The following is a 20,203-nucleotide window of genomic DNA, read 5'->3' as shown; positions in this document are numbered from 1 at the left end:
TTCGTAACATAGTACATTCTTTTTAGAGTATATCTTTCTCATTATAAAAGACCCGACAGTGTCCCCTTTATACTTTTTTGCCTTGAATTCTAATTTCTCTACTATCAGCTTTACCATCACTGTTTTCTTTTGATTTTGTATGCATGGTCAATCCTTTTTATTTGTATTTTTTAAATTTGATTTTACATCATTGATAAGAGGCTGTCCTCGTTTTGCACACTAGCATAACTGAAAGTCACCATTATCAGAACCTTCTTTCCACTCTGTACTGTAGTAAGGGCAAGGCTCTGATAATGACGGCTTTCAGTTAACACAGTACTGTGCAAAGCAAGGGTGGTCTGTATCTTAATTTTTCTTTTCTACCCTATCTGAAAGTCATTATTTTTAAAAGCAGACTTTAATGATCACAACTTTGCTTTTTATCTTTCTTCTGCAATCTTAGTTTATATTTTCTCTGTGTTGCATTCAATTTTGCTTTCCCGTTTTTCCTCTTGACTCTATTAGAATTTATATTCTTGGTTTGTCTTTCTTGTTCATTGGTTTTTAATGACATAATTGTTCCACATTATTAAAATTTAAAGCATAGGAAGAGGTTTCTTTTTTCAGATAAATACATACTTCAGTTTATATATATGAGTTCCAGTTTATCATAATTAGGCATTGACTCTGATATCACTAGTTTTCAAGTCTGTGCAAATCCGAAAATAACTAGTAAATGCTAAGGTATCATTTAAACTCATAGTGTCTGTATCTGTGACTAGCGATTAGAGGTTAACCTGGAACACAAGTTCTTGGTCATCTTTGCATGGGGTAGTGTTTGGTGTGGATGGTATTACATTTAATGTCGGAAGATCTTGAGTTAAACTTTGCTTCTACTTACTGTTAGCTCTGTGACATGGAATATTACCTAATCATTCTGAATAACCATTTTGTTATTTGTGATACGAAATTAATAACACCAACATCATAAGGTTTGGGGGATCATTAAAGAAGACAGTGTATGCAGAGCACCTTTGTTCATTGCCTGACACATACATTTTAATTGCTGTTTCTCCTGTCATTGTGTTTGCTATTGGATCAAGTCTTAACTGTTTTTGCTAGGTGGAGTGGAAGCCACATAAGATGGGGCCAGCCTTTCCGACTACGCCATGTCACAACAGGAAAATACTTGAGCCTCATGGAAGACAAAAGCCTTCTACTCATGGACAAAGAAAAAGCTGATGTCAAATCAACAGCATTTACCTTCCGATCTTCCAAGGTAAGACAGAAATGTATAATTTTCGATTTCCTTTAAGTACATCCCTACTGCATTTCCTTTGATGTTAGAAATGCAAAAAGAAATGATGTATGTTTTACATGTATTTCCAAATTCCCATTTTCTCTTCGAAGCCTTCCTCTTCAGTAAAGCCTATTTCCTAAACCACTAACACCTTCCCAGGTGTTGCACCTGGCTTATAGTTCTTTGGTTATTTACGTGTAGCACATCCATCCAGCCCCTTTTAGTTTTCTTAGGTGTTGACAGTGCAGTAAGCACAGACCTTGTGCTGTTGTCGTATAGCAATGTGATGGGCACACCAGAGCGTTCACACAGATGCTCTTATATGCAGACCTTTCTTCTTACGTTCTTGAATCATTTGTAAGAACAGAACCTCTAAGAGAATACTTAATATCTTTCATGAGAATCCCTCTGAACTAGATGATGAGTAGAATAGAAAAAGAAAAAATGCACATCAAAGTCAAGGTGGAATGCTGGTGCTGTAGCACAGCTAGGCCCACGCAGTACCTCATGAAAGATTCGTAACTCACCAACCCCGCAGTGCAGTGGATTGCTAACCATGCCTCAGGAAAAGAGTAGATGTCCTGAATAGTGAAGTATCTCAGGGACAGTTGAAAATCACTTGTTCATTTGACACATTCCAAGCATCGATTATGTGCATTTTTGTGATAATTGTGTATTTCTGTCCTTAATTAAATGAAGAATGTGAAACTTGGGCATCATGATAGGAATGGTATTAACTTACTGGTTAGCTTTTTTTGTCTCAGAGATGCAAAACTTTACACCCCTGTTACAGATAAAGGTAAGTTTGAGCAAGACCAGAAGTAACTCTAAAAAGACAGCAGCCTCAGTTTACATCCCTAGTGCCACGCTCTCAGTTTTCTTGCTTTGGAGGACACAGAATGGTAGAAGATGCTTCTGATTTGATGTATTCTCCCGAGATCTCCTGGAAAGACAGCCAGTGTAGGTCCCCATCCTTTATGGTGAAAACAGACGAAGCTGGTCAACTCCAGTGGATAATCTGAGACAGGATTGGCATCTATAATTTGTTGTAGGGACCTATAGCGGGGCTCTGGAGAGGGTACCTGGGTGGACCTCAGGTGGGCAGTTAGTTGCTCCTTGTGTCTGTAGTTGGAAAGCACAGTTGATCACACTGTGAACAAACTTGACGCTGATGGGCTTCTTCCTCAAGACTTTAACCAGGGTGGTGGGAATTTGCTAGTTTGTCCACTGATAACACCTCAGTCCAGAAAGAAAAAAAAATTCAACCCACCAAAGACGCATCAGTTATCTGATGGTGGAAGCCCTTTTCAAGTAAAAAAGATAGCGTAAAATGACATACAGCTTAATGGTAGGAAATCGGAAAAGTGAAAAGAAATGCACGACATCCCAGCAAAATATAATCTACCAAAATAAAATCCCAAAGAAGTAGAAAAAGCTGAACAGCCATATCACAATGAAAGATGTTAGAAAAAATTTCAATATATGGCATTTAAAAAGGAAAAATACGTCTAACAAAAACTGGAAGAGAAAGAGGAAAAATGAAAGGTGCTCTGATTGCTTCCAGTGAAGCAGTGAAAAGTCAAATAATATTTTCTTAAAACTCCAAAATCAAGTAACAAATAAGATATTTATCAGTAAAAAGCCAAACACTAAACAATATTTTTATTGTAGTAAAATTTACTAAAGTACGGTGGTGGAAGAGAAGGGAGGTTTGTGAAAGAAGGGAAGTGGACATTTATTCACCCAGGAATATTTAAGGGCTGACTTGACCTTGACTCGGAGCTGGGAACATGCTGACAGTGCGTGCCCTCCTAAAGCTTGTTGACAGCACTGGGAAGCAGGGCCCTTTCTTCCCTAATTTCTTGGCCTTTTAAAGATGATAATTGCTACCATGCTGTGTTTCTTGTAAGTCTGCCAATGAGCTGAATATTCTCCGTAACTGATCTCTCTGAGAATCAGGATCCCCATTTTACAGATGGAAAAACTAAAGGCAGGAGAGATGAGCCACTTGCCCATGTCACTTGGCTGAGCACAGAAGAAGATCCAGTGAACATGAGGTTACCTCTGCTCCAAACCACTAGCCAGGGTGGGTTTCAGTAACCAGGCCTGACTTCCAGGCCTGGAACCCTGGACTGGCTAGTCATTTATTCACCCCCAGGCTGTCAGGGCTGCCCCAGGGGCCTGGAGGTACACCAGGGCCTCATGTAGGGCCTCCCGGGCAGGTGCCTGACAACATTGTCTAACTGTAGTCTCCCTAGTTCCTGCTGTTGCTGGAGAAATCTGAATACTGAGTTCATCTTTCTCTTTTCATTATTTCTGTAACAATCATATTCCCATGGTCTCCAAAAATCCTATTTTGCTATAGAAAGATGAATACATGATCTTTCTCTTTTCATTCACTCTTTGACAATCCTTATTCTCCAGGAGGTAAATGGATGCCTCTAGCAAAATGGGCTAGATCATTCCAATGGAAATGTAAGTGCAAAAGAGACAAGTATGAACATATTTCAAAAATGTCTTTCTTGCATACATGCAGCCACTGATCTAGCAGTCTTCTATATAAATGTATTTTTAATAAGAGGAGTTTTCTTACAGAAATAAAATTAAACTGTGCACATTATCATTCTTTGTCATGGCAAAAAATTGGTAGACTCAAATGTTTAACGAATAGACTTGATAGCTAAGTGGTATTAGCTATCAGAATATATTGATCTGGAAAGATACCCATCATAATATTGTTGAGTGAAGAAAAAAAATTGTAATGCAATTTAAAAATCTTATTTTTTTACTTAAGAAAAAGATCCATGTGTGTGTGTTTATATATGATTATATATTAGATGTGGAAGAATCTACACTAATCTTTTAACTTTGGCTGCTTTAGAAAGATGAAAATGGGGGTGGGGGGTGGGAGAGGGAAGGATTGGGAGTTTGGGATTAGCAGATGCAAACTATTATATAGAGAATGGATAAACAACAAGGTCCTACTGTATAGCACAGGGAACTATATTCAATATCCTGTGATTAAACCATAATGGAAAAGAACATGAAAAAGAATGTGTGTGTGTGTGTGTGTATGTATAACTGAATCATTTTGCTATACAGCAGAAATTAACAACATTGTAAATCAACTATACTTCAATAAAATATAAAAAAAAAATAAAACTAATAAAAAGAAAGATCAAAATGGAAGGTGTATGAGTGCAAGGGGAAAGCATTTTCTTTAACTTTAAAAAAAAAATCTCTGGATTATTTTGCCTATTATTATAGCCATTTTTCCTTTGTAACAAAAAAATCAGTTAAAAAATTCATCCATTGTACTGATATACTTGGACATAAGTTTTGTGCACAGTTTATATTTATTTCTTAGGGCTAGACCTAGAAACAGAAATACTGACTCAAAAGCTATGACTATTTTCAAAATCTCTTGATAACGGTTCTTGCCCAAAGCATTAGTTTTTGAAACATTTCCCCCCAAATATCTCTGCTTATGTTCTGTCAGTATTAGAGTATAGTTTGCATTTGAAGAATTTTTACTGACCAGCTCCTTCTGTGGTCTCTGCTCAGAGGTTCTGTTTCTGGCTTTTGGTGATTGTGTAATGTCATAGGTTACACTGAAAGTACAGAGACCTAGGATTCCAACATTGCCTTTTTTTAAAAAATAAATGTATTTACTTTTGGCTTCGTTGGGTCTTCGTTGCTGCGTTAAGTATTTCTCTAGTTGCATCGAGCAGGGCTACTCTTCGTTGTGGTGCGCGGCCTTCTCATTGCAGTGGCTTCTCGTTGCGGAGCATGGGCTCTAGGCACGAGGGCTTCAGTAGCTGTGGAGCACAGGCTCAGTAGTTGTGGTGCACGGGCTTAGTTGCTCCGTGGCATGTGGGATCTTCCGGACCAGGGCTCGAGCCTGTGTCCCCTGCGTTGGCAGGAGGGTTCTTAACCACTGCGCCACCAGGGAAGCTCTCCAACATTGCCTTTTAATGAACTGTTTGGTTTCTCTAAAACTAGTCTACATGGACCTCATGTTTATGGAACCACTGTAATACACAGCTTGTTAATAACCCACTGTCAGTTACCACTGTGATAATTGTATATAACATGGTTGAGAGTCGTGAAGGTGGAAGTGAAATCCAGGAAAACATTTTATTTTTAGTTTTTATTTTCTTTAATTTATTTTATTGAAGTATAGTTGATCCCTTCCCCATCCCCTCCCCCTTGGCAACCACAAGTCTGTTCTCTATGTCTGTAAGTCTGTTTCTGTTTCGTAAATAAGTTCATTTGTGTCAGATTTTAGATTCCATATATAAGTGATATCATATGGTATTTGTCTTTCTCTTTCTGACTTACTTCACTTAGTATGATAATCTCTATGTCCATCCATGTTGCTGCAAATAGCATGTATTCTTTTTTATGGCTGAGTAGTATTCCATTGTATATATGTACCACATCCTCTTTATCCATTCATCTGTTGATGGACATTTAGGTTGTTTCCATGTCTTGACTATTTTGAATATTACTACTGTGAACATAGGGGTGCATGTATTTTTCTGAATTAGAGTTTTTTCTGGATATATGCCCAGGAGTGGGAGTGCTGGATCATGACAACTATATTTTTAGATTTTGGAGGGCATCTTAATTTTAAAATCAAAGAATTTTCATTTTAAAATCACTGACAGAGTAGGTAATAAAGTGTTTCCTATGAAGTCAAGATAGTAACTCTATACTTTCTTTCTAAAATTACTTTTTCATTATATGTAATGTATAGTCATTTTAGAGGATTTTAAAAGGGAATACTGCAAAAATGAGTTAAGAGGAAAATTAAAATCATGTACTATCCATCACTCAGAAACAACTGTATTGTGTGTGTATTTCAGTTTTTAACAAATATAATACATATTTTGATACTAATAGGGCTAATTATTAAAATTAAAAATTATGAAAAGTACAATTATGTAATAAAAAAGCATTGAACTTAGAACTAACTAAACTAGAATAAAAGTGCAGTCCTTAATTATAGATGAAATTGTATGTTTTAAAAATAAAATAGTTTTTATACTGTCAACATTTTGGAGAAGATAGTATAGCTCAACAGTTTCTTTCATCCTTTTGTTAATCATCACATTTGGTCATGGCCCCTGGTCTTTGAAATAAATAATCAGATTTACATAAAGGTATATTTGATTCTTTTTTTTTTCCCCTTAGTGCCACTGACAAGTTGAAAATGCTTGCCATATCTTTATGTATCTTTGCTATACTGTTTCCAGTGAAAATAATGAGTACTTATATTTCTGGAAGGCAAAGACTTGTGTGTGTAAGATATTTCTTCAATTTTGGTATATTTTGAGTATACAATTAATAAATGACTATTGATTGACATAATTACTGTGTTGCAAATCAAGTTCTCATTACTGATGAAAAGTTTAACTTTTAAAATTGGGATTGACATATTAGTGTATAAAATGGATAAGAACCTGCTGTATACAAAAATAAATACAAAAATAAATAAAATAAAATTCAAAAATTCAACCTAAAAAAAAGTCAAACTCAAAAAAAAAAGAACTCTTACATTTACAGTAGCATTCCCTTACCTATGATTGTGTGAGACTGTTTTGAAAATATATTCTTGAAGCATACCTTTTTTTTTTTTTTACAAATCATTAAGATCATTCTTACTTAAAATTATGAGAATGGCTTTAAAAACCTGTTCTACTAGTTAATATAAGGAGCAATTGTTTTGATTGTCATTGGGATATCTTTGCACTAACGTGAACACTCACTAGCCAATCTCATCTCAAATTCAGGATTTGCAGAATAATCAACAGTTGTTGATGACTGTATATATTCAGAATAAACAGAATAAAGTGGAAGACAGTTTATAAGATCACTGATGTTGGTCCTCTTTTTTCCCCTAGCTTTATTGTGATATAATTGACATTTAATAATGTATGAAATTAAGGTGTACTATGTGATGATTTGATGCACATATATATTGCAAAATGCTTATGCTGGTCTTTTCTTGAAAAAACATTTTATATCATGAAGAATTCGATTCATGCAGATTTTCTTAGACCTATTCTTCACTTTCTCTACTCCTAGAATTTTTAACCATTACGTTAGTGTGTTGAAATGTCAGTTTTCATCATAAGGTAGGTCTTGCCAATCACCCACGTATTATACTACCCCCAAGATGTCATTTTTTTAAACTTAAAATGCCCTAAAAATATTCCTCTGTGGGTGACTTCCTCCAGTTTTTTCCCTCTCACGCCCCATGAATAGAAACCTTTTGCTGCTGAAATGATGGAATACCAACCTCAAATAAGACTGCCAATGAGATTACAAGGATTATGGAGCACATGGCAAAAATAGAAAGAACAAAATATTTTTAGGACATAGTTTTAGTATGTTGTTTTACTTGAGATTTTTATTCTTGGCTCAAAAAATGTTTAAGATACAAGTTAGGGAGACTAAGAGGTAAAAACTTACAGTTACAAATAAATAAGTCACGGGGATGATATGTGCAGCATGGGGAATATAGCTAATAATATTGTAGTATCTTTGGTGACAGATGGTAGCTAGACATCATGGTGACGGTTTTGTAATGTATAGCAATATTGAATCACTGTGTGGTATACCTGGACTAACATAGTGTTGTAAGCCAATTATACTTCAATTTTTTAGAAAATGGAGATACTGGGAGGAAATGCATCAAGATGCTAATGATGGGTATCTCTGGGAGGGATGGGCTATGGGTGATCATTAATTTTTACTTTATACTTTTAGGTATCTTTCGTTGTCTGCAGTGAACATGTATTGCTTGTAAAATTAGAAAGCCATGAGTGTCCTTAAAAATGAAAAAAAAAACCAACAAAAAACAAAAATGAAAAAAAGATGAGGTGTATGGGTCAGAGTTTAACGAGAGGTAGAGCCAGCATGGGATACATATACACGAAGGGATGTGTTACCTGGACCCGCTTTCTGAGATTATGAAGCTGGCTGAGTAAGCCTGGAGTCCATAGTGCAAGTGGCCTGGAAAGGAAGATTGTAAGCAGAATGGAACCCATGGGATGGACTGTTTGTAGTCGCTGAGCTCAGGGAGAGCCTAAACCCTCCTTAAAGACCTCACCTGATGAAGTATGACTCACCCAGGAGAAACTCCCATTTTATTTGCTCAAAGTCAATTGCATAGGGACCTTAATTACATCTCCAAGATCTTCTCACCTTTGCCATATAACATAACCTCATTGCAGGAGTGATGTCCCAACATATTCGTTGGCTCTGCCCACACTCCAGAGGAGGGAAGGTTAGTACAAGATATGAGAGGGCTTCACCTAAGGCTCTGTGACCTTGTTTCACTGCCCCATGGAAGCCCCTCAAAGACCCTCCATTACTGAATCAGGTCCAGCTGCTCGCTGCTTACAAAATCGATACTCACAAATGCTGATAGAAAGGAAACTTGCCTTTAATCAGAATGCTGACAGTCTGGGGAGATGGTGGACTCAGTGTCCCCCAAAAACTACCTCTGAAGATTCTGCTCAACCATGGAAGCGTTTAAAGGGAAACAGGGAAGTCATCTCAGTGAATCATTGAGATAGGGGGTCAGAGTCGTCGCCATGCCCCACTGCGTGCAGGCGTGTGTGCAGGCTTGTTGATTCCTCGTGGTCTTTCTTGGGATACTGTCTTGTTCACACAGTTTGTTGGCGAGGTTACTGACGCGGAAGCTAGGGAAGAGATCTGGTCATCTGTTAATTACTTATTCTTCATTTCTACTTCTTTGATCTATGGAAAGAACCAACGGATTAGGCAAGGTATTGTGTGGTCAAACGATGTGAAAGGGGTGCTAGGGCCGGAGATGAGTAGAGCGTGGGGGGTACCTGGTGTAAGGTTAGTGACAAGACAGAGGGGCCCCCTGTAGAGAGCTCTTTCCTGCAAAGAGCTTTTCCCTGGCAAAAGCTGCTGGCACCTTCCAATACAAGAAAAGTTTTAAAGCCCTTCTGGCCACAAACTCACCCACCAGAGTGTCTCCTCATGAGGTTTCTGAACACCAGGGCTAAAGCAAGCTGTCTGTTTTTTTTTGCAGCTCTGCCCTGGATGGGCTAAGCTTGGCCTGGTCTGTCAGTCCCAGCAATTTCTCTGACCCTGTAGCATTTTTAGACTCATATTTCACAGTGACCAACTATTCTGTGCCAAAGTGTGGCCCCATAAAGAAGCAAATAAATAAAAATGTTTTGACCTTTTAACTCTCCTGACTTCAGCCATTATTTGTCTTAAGGAGAACTGGCTATTACCCAAAGAAACACTCCATCATCTAAGGATAAAGGCCTTTGTTTTCTTCCTATCAGCCACTTGACAGAACAATTTGGAGACATTGAAGGAAGATTTCAATGAATGCTAGAAGACTCTTTGAACCACCGTGTCCATATAATAAACACATAATCCTATGGGACTAGTTTAAATTTCTTCATGAGTCTACTTTATCCAACGCGTATGCATCATTTAACGAAGACAGTTGTTCAGAAGTAGTTTTGACTTAGTCACGAGCCAGTTTGGTGTACCCAATGCCAAAATATCACTTATTATTTTTCAGACTGATCTTTTTTACTTCTGGAAGCATTTTGATGCTCGGTTGAAAATTAGATTTGCCAAGCATTCGTGAGTAGGATTGTTTGAAGGCTAGGATTGGGAGTAGTTTTGTGTTTTGTTTTGTTTTTTTCTCTGAAGAGTGACTGTGGTTTTGGCAGGCAGTAAACCTTGCTCGAGTGAGACTCTGGTTTCTTTCTCTCTTTGGCAGTAGGCTGTTGCTTGTACTACTTATTTGTACTCAGTTATTTCGGTTCCTAGCTGCTGCCATTAACTGGGCCTCCCCTGAGCATGCATAGTATAGTGGTCAGCAATTTTTTTTTTAATTTTATTTATTTTTGGCTGCATTGGATCTTCGTTGCTGCACGCAGGCTTTCTCTAGTTACGGCGATCGGGGGCTACTCTTCTTTGTAGTGCATGGGCTTCTTGTTGCGGTGGCTTCTCATTGCGGTGGCTTCTTGTTGCGGAGCACGAGCTCTAGGCGCTCAGGCTTCAGTAGTTGCAGCACGCGGGCTCTAGAGTGCATGCTCGGTAGCTGCGGCGCACGGGCTTAGTTACTCCTCAGCATGTGGAATCTTCCCGGACCAGGGCTCGAACCCGTGTCCTGTGCATTGGCAGGCGGATTCTTAACCACTGCGCCACCAGGGAAGTCCCTGGGGCAAATTTTATGAACAGATTTTGTGGCTACTTTTCTTATCCAGGATTTAGCTTATCTAATTTTCTGTCTGCCTGTGAGCCCCAAACTGTGTCCTCTGATGCCTCAAGTATCAAAAGGGCAGCAGCTTTTTTCTGCCTGAGCTCCAGGCAGATTGGGCGGGCCATGCCCCAAGGCAAAGACTGCTTTTTACAAATCACTTGGGTGCTCTGTCTTTGGAGAGAAGTCTGCTGTTCACTTTCTCTCTGCTTTTGGTCCCTCTTAAGTGCCTTCCAGTAGATTCTGAAAAATATTTTTTCCAAATTTTCTGTTATCTGTGGGAGGATTAGCCCAACTAAACCACGCCGTCATTTCCCAAAGCCAGAATAACTCAAAAGAAAAACAAATCTAGATGATTTATAAAATAAATCAAAGCGATGCTGAAATTAAAGGCCACTAATTTAGATATAGGGTAGCTAAGATGGGTTTTAGAAAGATCACTATTCGCCTAAGCTGGACACTTTATTTCTAGTAATACAGACTAATTATCTGTTAGAAGCTTCTACCTGCTGTCACGTTTTCTTGACTTGGTGGTTGGTCACAGCATCTAGATGATTTTCACCTGAATTTCTCCTAAGCCTGAGCTACAGAAAATGATAGGAAATAAAAGAGGGAAAGAGCATGACTGGCCTTTATTCGTGTTTCTTCAGCAAATAATCACACTTCTTTTGTTCTTCTCTAATGTCATTTTAGCAGCTCTTCCCTGAGTTGAGGATCAGAGTAGTTATGAAAACCTGGTCATCATGAAGTTTCACAATTAAAATTTCTAATCCAGAGAGAGATGTGAACTACTTCAGTAAAAAGCAAACACAGCATACCTTTGCACTTAGTAACTGAGGCTTCTCAGAGCACAGTCCACAAGCCTATAAATAGACTACGTACTCATTTCCTGGGATAAAAGACAAACAGAAAGAATGTTTCAGGCCCCTTGTTTTATTTTGAGGAGATAATTGCATTGTTCTATATTTTCCCTAGAATTTAATTTTCCTATTTATAGGCTTGGTATAAGTAGATTAGTAGTTTGTCTGGTTTGATAGAATGAAATTGGCGTGGTTTGGTATCTGTTTTATTGCAGATTCTTAGAATAGTGTTTCAAGTTATTTGCTTAATGGTCAAATCAGCTTAACTCATAATTGCATTTACTTTCTTATATGACCTTGACCCTTTTTGCATTAAGAATTGCAACTCATTTCAATTTTAATTTTCAATTGTTGGCAGAGTGTCCGTAATTATTTTGGAGTTGCGAACTATTAGTATGGTGCAATAATACCATGAGAAATAAAAAAAGCTGTTTTACTTGAATTGTTCCTTTTTGTGTAACAGACATAAAATTTATTCCAACCTAATCTTCAAAAACATTTGTGTAACTGGTACTAACTTCACACGACAGTCAAATAGCCAAAGAAATAGACAAAACTTAGTAAATTTAACAAGGAGAAGAATAAGAAACCACAAAAGGAGGTATTGTAACCAAAAGAACATTAGGGTTTTTTTTTTTTTTTTTGCTGTTATTTTAAGAACTCTACAGAAATTCAAGACATAATGAGTTCTTAAAGATCAGAATGAAGCATGGAGGGAAAATTGAAGGAAGAAGCATTAAAATAAATGGGGATTTAGGGGCTTCCCTGGCGGCGCAATGGTTAAGAATCCGCCTGCCAATGCAGGGGACACGGGTTCGAGCCCTGGTCTGCGAAGACCCCACAAGCCGCAGAGCAGCTAAGCCCGTGCACCACAACTACTGAGCCTGCACTCTAGAGCCTGTGAGCCACAACTACTGAGCCCACGTGCCACAACTGCTGAGGCTCGTGCGCCTAGAGCCCGTGCTCTGCAACAAGAGAAGCCACCGCAATGAGAAGCCTGTGCACCGCAACGAAGAGTAGCCCCCGCTCGCCGCAACTAGAGAAAGCCCGCATGCAGCAACAAAGACCCAACACAGCCAAAAATAAATAAATAATTTTATAAAAAATAAATAGGGATTTAAAAGAAACATTTAGTTGGTATCAGAGGACTGATTGCTTCTTCATAGCATAGGGAGCTTAGCATGGCAGCCCTTTAGGAGTGAATACCTCTGTGGTCCGAGTTAGAAACTGCAAGTAGTTGAAACTGAATTATAGCCTTGATTAGTTTGCAAGAAATCATCATTATGTCTGACATCCTTATTAAGAAGGAAATCATCATCACCATTATCAATACCATTTTCATGGTCAAAATCATTAGAATTTATTGAAGTGTTTATTTTATCTCAGGCACTGTGCTGAGAACTTTGCATTCATTATCTCATGTTTTCCGATACTCTGGGGGAGAGTCTCTTGTTAGCTGTATTTACAGATGAGAAAACGGAGGCTTAAAACGTTTAATTAACTTATCCTAAGGTCACAGACGGAATAAGTGGCAGAGATTGGACTCAAAATTGACTTTTCTGTCCCTCAATCCTATGCTCTTAGTCATCAATCACAAAAATAATAATCTGGAAAGAATATGAAGCCTAAATTACTGATTTTAAGATCTCTGGTTTGGAGTTTGCCATGAAGCAATATAAAATTTTGTGTTATGGCCAAAATAATTTTCTGCCAGTATGAATAATTCAGGAATATGTTATTTATCTCTGCAATCTCCTACTTCAGTTTCCAGTAGAGGTTGAACTGCTAGCATGGAACATTTGACCATTATTATTTCAGAGGATGGCAGAGAGTTGCATTTTTCAAAGAACATTATTTACAACAAGGCAACGTTTTTTCGATATAAGCTGTATTTTTAAAATCTTTTCTTATCTTTTTTTTTTCTCTCTCTCTTAGGAAAAATTGGATGTAGGGGTGAGGAAAGAAGTTGATGGCATGGGAACCTCTGAAATAAAATATGGAGACTCAGTGTGCTATATACAGCATATCAACACGGGCTTGTGGCTAACTTACCAGTCTGTGGATGTGAAATCTGTGAGAATGGGTTCCATACAACGTAAGGTAAGAGTATTGCAAAACAGTATTTATGGCAGTCGTTATTAATGAACGAAAAACACAAATGCACGACAAAAAGAAGCAGCTAACCCTGTCTGCCACCTGCTAATGTTTGTAATTTACATGCTAGAGGTCCAGTCCCACCCTAATAAACTCTCTGGTTTTTGTAAGTGAACAGCGCTGGCTGTTATATCACTGATTTAAATACTAGGTGAAGGAATACGCTACTCTTTTCTGGATCCTAGCTTGGTCTGCCTAATTCACCGTGTCCTCTGTGATGCTGCTGGGATTGTGTGTACAGTATCTTTTTTACAATGCTCAATAATGCTCATGCGTATAAATGTTTAGTGTTTGTGAGTTTCGTTTCTTTTATTCCCCAAACTCATTTGCAGACGTGCTCATACACTCACCTCTGAGTCCTTCACTGATATCCCATCGCTTACAAGACAGTTAACGCCTTTTGATAGTATGTGACGCCCTCTCTGACCTGCCTCCCATCTGTCTCTGCCCCATTCTCCTATTCTTTGTCCAGTCTCTGGGTGTCTTCAGGTTCCCCAGCACACCAGCCACTTACAGCACATTCCTTCCAATGCCTCAAAGAAACGTGGCTTTTCCACATCTGCGCCTTTGCACATACCATCTCCTCTGTTTGGAATGCCCTTTTAAATTTCTTTTTTTCCTCCACCCAATTCCTATCTATCCCCCAGGGGTTAAGTTTAAAGATGATCTTAGATGTTCTTCCTATCTAAGTTCATCTAGTACACCCTCCTTTGCGTTCTCATAATATTTGTATATTATTAAATTTTATATACACTCTCTGTGCTATTTTATTTACTAGGCTACATCTCTCTCTCCCTCTCTAATTTGTGAGCTTCTTTATGGCAAGTACATAGCATTGATACTAGATTGTTCACATTTCATGTTTTTACACCGCCATGTAACAGTACACAGAATCAGATAATGGGATAACTGTTATTTCTATAATAGACCTTGGAAGGGAAGTAGTGGGGAAGAAATGTTTATTTTCAGTAGATTTCCTCATCGTAACATATACACATTCCAGTATGGATTGTTCAAGGTTATTGCTATCTTTTTAGAGTGACCAGTGCTGATATTAGTGGAGTGGGAAGCTAATCCTGCTTTGATGGAGTTGGGCTTAAGTGCATCCCTGTACCACCTTCCTCAGAGCTTCGGATGGAGAGCCTGGGACAACTCTGCCACAGACCCTTATAATCGTTATAATATGATTGCTTGTCTTTGGGGTCTTTGATCTAGGCTCATAAATTTAAATGTGTTTGTATTCAGTATTTGTATAGCGTTCATTCTGTCCCACGACTGAGCCTCGCTGTTTTTAACTTTTTATCATGGAAATTCAAATATATGCAAAAAGGGTACAATGGACCCTGTGTATCCATCCATCGGTCACCTTCAACATTTTCAGTGCTCTCCACTCATTTCATTTATCCCTCACCCTGTTGTCATTATTATTACTCCACTCTCTTATTCCTTAACCATGGATTAAAGTCAGAGTGGGACTTACATTCTGCATCATAGGCTAACAAAGAGCTTGCTTTATAGAAGAATTTGACAGGGGTGTTGAGAAGCTAACCAGTCTTATTTCCATTAGTAAAGTAACATGTGAAACAGACTTTATAGGCCATAGAAGAGATAATCTAACACAATCTCTACTGTAAATGTATTACTACTTCTAGAACCATCTGTTATATTAAATCTTTATCGAGAGACCTCAGTGTGGTCATGACAGGTGAGGACTTCTCAGTCTAGATCTCCTAATGTTTATACACTTCCCAGTTAGCTAGTATCTTCAAATCATTTTATTTTTCGAGAAAAGCATGTGTGGTATATTCGCCAAATCGTTACATATTTGAAACTGACTTTCTGTTGTTGTTTCATATGAGTAAAACCTTGGTTAGCTAAAAAAATGTCTGAATCACTTTTCATAGGTTTTATGTATCCTGCTTAGTGTGGGTATTCATGTTTTGCTGCAGAAATATAAATTCATTGATTATGCAGTGATGCACGTACCATACTGGGTGTTCCACATGTACAGTTTATACATTGTATTACATTAAAAAAAAAACCCTGAAAACTCTGAATTATGAAATGCATCTGTCACCTAGGATTTTCTAAAATTTATTTTATTGAAGTATAGTTGATTTACAATTTTGTGTTTGTTTCTGGTGTACAGCAAAGTGATTCAGTTACACATATACATACATTTTTCTTTAAGGTTATTGAATATAGTTCCCTGTGCTCAACAGTAGGACCTTGTTGTTTATCCATTCTCTGTATAGTAGTTTGCATCTGCTAACCCCAAACTCCCAATCAATCCCTTCCCCACCCCCTCTCCCCCTTGGCAACCACAAGTCTGTTCTCTATGTCTGTGTCACCAAGGATTTTTAATCAGCACACGTAGGTCTTTTAAAACTGACAGGAGAATTGTGCAGCGTATCTTTGGCCTCCTTTTCTTACAGTTGTAATTTCTTTCTCAGGAGCACAGCTAGTCTGTCTCCTCCAGGTCAGCTGTCTTCCCCTTTGGCATTCCTGTTGTTCTTACCCAGTCTCTGCATTTTGCTTCTCAAATGTGTCCCCCAAATCACTCACTTTGTTTTCTTTGATGCGGTTCTGTTCCTTAATGTCTTTCCATGTCTTTGAAATTTTAGTTTTCTTGTCTTTTTCGTGATCTCACCCAGGTCACTTTTTATCTCAGCTTGCTGTCTTTTCATCTATTCTGGTTGTTCATCCCAGTATGACTTCTTATTGCGAATTTTCACAGAAGTTATGCCTTCTTGCATCCTGTGGACAATTGAAATAGTTTATATATTTAAATAATATCCTGCTATTTCTATTTTATCTGACTTTTTAAAAAATTAGCAATGATTGCTAAATTTTATCCGTTGAAGAGAGAAAAAAATCATGTTTTAGTGTCTTTTACTTTGTTGATAAATAGGTTAATAGACATCATGATATTGAAGAATCCTTACATTCCTAGACTAAACCCAGTTTGACCTAGTTTATTATTCTTTTGAAATCTTATTAGATTCTATTTATGTTTCATTTAGAATTTATCTAGAATTATCATATATATTCACTTTATATATGAAATTTATATATTAATTTTTCTTTGTTTATGGGTACTGAAATTTGAATTTCATACAGTTTTCAGGTTTCATGAAATATTCTTTTCTTGGTCTTTTTTCAGCCATTAAAATTGTAGACCATTCATAGCTCACAGGCTATATAAAAATAGGCAGTGGTCGTAGTTCACTGACTAGTCTACCATGAAGAGTATCATTTCTTTGAAGGTTCATTAGAGCTCACTTGTAAAACTGTCTAGTCCTATAATCTTTTAAAAATTGGATCTTAAATTTCCTTTCCAATCTCTGTTTAATAAATTGGTATCCTCAAATTTTCTACTTCGTTGGGCGGATTGCTTTCGATGATTTTTAACTTGCTGGGAAGCCATCCTTGTCCTCTGGAGTAGTCAGTTTTGTTCTTAAATTAAAAAAATTTTTGGCCATTAAGTTCCATATAGCATTGTCTTATTATCATTTTATAATTTTAATGTCTTCTTTTGTATCTTACATTCTTTTCTCCCTGTTTTTTTCTTTCCATTTTATCCTTAGCCTGGTTTGTGAGAGGTTTAACTATTTTATTTATCTTCTCAAAAAATAAACATTTCGTGTTTATTCATCCTTTTCTCGTATTTTATTTGATTTCTAGTTCATTAAATTCTCTTTTTATCTTCATTAATTCCCCTTTTCTATTCAATTTGTTTTTCTTTTTTAGAGTCTTAAAGTGAGTAATACGTTCCTTCACTTTAGTCATTTTTTTCTTTGTCAATGAAGGCATTTAAGGCTACAAAATTGACTTTGAATACAGACGTATCTGTCTCATTGATTTTGGTATTAGGAGTTCCTCTTTACATTGCTTTCTAGGTAGTTTATGATTTTAGTTCTAGTTGCTAATTTTAGTTCAGTATACCTGATTAAATGTCCTAGAAACATCTTGCTGTTCGTGTTGAGTGAAGGAAGTTAGGCACAAATGGTTCCATTTACATATAGTACACAAGTGACCTTTGCTGTTGAAAGTCATGAAGATGGGGAACATTGTGGTGGATGGGGCAGGAAGGGAGCTCCAGGGCAGGTTTTAAGGTGCCATATTATTCTTTCTTGATCTGGGTGTTAGTTACGTGGTTTGTTCACTTTGTGAAATTGATTCCGCTGTTCACTTAATATTTTGCACTTATCTCTTCATGTTGTTCTTTCTTAGAATGTTCAAAAAGATAAAGCTAACAAAAGAACTCATAAAATAAAAACACATTTTTTTTTAAAGAACTGAGGTGCCTTAGAAGCATTGCTCAGTACTTATTAATGAACCCAGCTATGTTCAGAACTACCGAATAACTGGTATCCCATGTAATGTTTTCCTTTGCTTCTTTGTTCAGAGTTTGCTTAGACTGTGGATGAATCATTGAACACAGATAGGTGAAAACATTCTAGTGATTGTTTTTCAAATCAATATATTTATTGATTGGTTCTTTAAAACAACAACTGATTCATCTTTCAAACAATAGCTGAATAAATATATTGAATGACTAATTTGTACAGGGACCTGTGCATATTATTTCACCTGAATCTGACAGCTTACAGTTCCCTTCCCCTGTCTTTTGACTCTGTTTACTGTCATGGCTCACCTTTTTGAGTTGCCTACTTCTTAACACCCATCTGAAAAGGAGGTATTGGCGGTAATGGTGTTATTTCTGCTTTCGTGCAGGCTATTATGCATCATGAAGGTCACATGGATGACGGCCTGAATTTGTCCAGATCTCAGCATGAAGAATCACGGACAGCACGTGTCATCCGGAGCACAGTCTTCCTTTTCAATAGATTTATTAGGTACATTGTCCTTTGTTGTGGTGGTGGTTTAATATTTTATTTTAATTTTCTTATCAGATTTACAAGTAAACAATTCTAAAATATACTGTGGTGGTAAATCTCATACAATTTGGCAGTTCTGCAGAGCCCGTTAGAAAATGCTAGTTAGATGATTTTATGTCTTTCTTTGAAATGAATTTTTTAAAAAAGACTGGTTTTAAAAATTATATGTGTAACTTATAATTGATAGCTGTATGTCAGAATTATTCTATAACATATCCCTATGCTAGCCCTTTCACACTGGAGGTAGTAGAGCCTACCTACTTCGTGAGTTTTGAACTCAAAAAAATGATTCTTGCAATAAGTAACCTTTCCCACCTTAATAATGGAAACAATTGCATATCTACAAAACTAAATCAAACTTGTGTCCATTGTGTTCTCTGGGAACATATACCAATATATACTCTGGTTGGTGATAGGTATTTTGTATCTCTTTAAGCTTACCAATTTGATGGGAAAAAGTGATGTATATGTGTATATGTATTTATTTATAGTAGGTACATATTTACTTATAATTATTTTAAAAATTTGTATTTATGTGAGAGTTGTGAAAAATGGGTGTTGACCAATTTTCTTCATTTATTTTTTTCTTTGTGATTTACCGTATTATTTGATAATATTTCTATTAGGCTGTTATGAGCTTTTGTTATGTTAGCGATACTAATTTCCTATAATCATATATAAATTGCAAATATTTTCTCAACTTACTGGTTTGGAAAGATTTTAAAGTGTTTTTTCATCATAGTTTGCTCTATAAATCAGCATATGAAAGACCTTTGCCACCCAAGATTATATAAATATTCACTTAATTATTCTCTGCTTCTTTTATAAACCATCCCACTGTGTGTGTGTGCATTTGTGTGCATGCTTTCATGAAATCAAAGAATGTGCACAGCATTCGGCTTCATCATATCCTTAGTATTCATCTCACCTCTCTGCCTCATCTAAACCCTAACCCTTTTTAGAGGGAGTAAGGCTTAGAGATGGGGTAAGCATCAGATTCTTATCATTTTTTATGGTACTTCTTGTAATAAATAAATTTTTGACTTTGAAATTATAACTTATTTTAGGATCAGTTCAACTTAGATTTTTTTCCACCTTGTTCTTTCCATGGTTCTTTCTGACTACAGCCTAATCAGTTCTATAAGGATTGAGGAAAATAATCATAAATCCTTAAAATAGTCTGTTTTCTATGTAATTATATACATCAGTACTGACTTCTTCAACTACAAAAAGACAAATTTTTATTACATTGTGACTTGTGTGGTATTTTCAGAGGCACTATGGAGATTCCATTTGGCAAGCAAGAGCTAAATTAATACTAGAGAAAAAACGGATTATTTGTTTTAAAATATATTTTGTCAGAAAGATACTATATCCGTGTTTAGACTTAATGTAGTGGCGGTATGTCTTAAATGGCATTTTGTATGTTGGTCGAGATACGATAATTCATCATGGATGTGATTTGCTTTTGCACATTTGTTCTTTGCTCGAGAGCAATCATATTTTTTTTTAAAAAAAGTAATGTCTGTGATTTGGAAGCTTAATTTTAGAATCTAACACTTGCTTAATTGATTAGATAGAGAACCAAACATGGGAAATTTGGATTCTGTGGTAAAAGTACTTCCTGAATTATATATTTGCTGCTTCATATTGAAATTCAGTTTTTGTTTGGGTTATTTGAATGCAATTCATTTATTATACTTATCTTGATAAAACAGGTTAGTTATATAACCTATATTTAGCT

At 36.8% G+C, this 20,203-nt stretch overlaps 1 protein-coding gene across 1 annotated transcript in view; it reads left to right on the top strand.

Moving 5' to 3' along the window:
• Positions 1 to 20,203, top strand: part of RYR2 (ryanodine receptor 2) — a 721,218-nt gene that overhangs the window by 337,122 nt on the left and 363,893 nt on the right. Inside the window, exons 12-14 of the mRNA XM_060286446.1 lie at positions 1,102 to 1,258; positions 13,340 to 13,504; positions 18,296 to 18,417. Coding sequence (XP_060142429.1) covers positions 1,102 to 1,258; positions 13,340 to 13,504; positions 18,296 to 18,417 — 444 coding nt within the window. The remainder of the gene's footprint in view (positions 1 to 1,101; positions 1,259 to 13,339; positions 13,505 to 18,295; positions 18,418 to 20,203) is intronic.

The sequence above is a fragment of the Globicephala melas genome, chromosome 16 (assembly GCF_963455315.2).
Source record: "Globicephala melas chromosome 16, mGloMel1.2, whole genome shotgun sequence".
NCBI lineage: Eukaryota > Metazoa > Chordata > Mammalia > Artiodactyla > Delphinidae > Globicephala > Globicephala melas.
The sequence above is the reverse complement of the archived record's forward strand: the minus strand, read 5'-3'. Positions and strand labels throughout refer to the sequence as shown.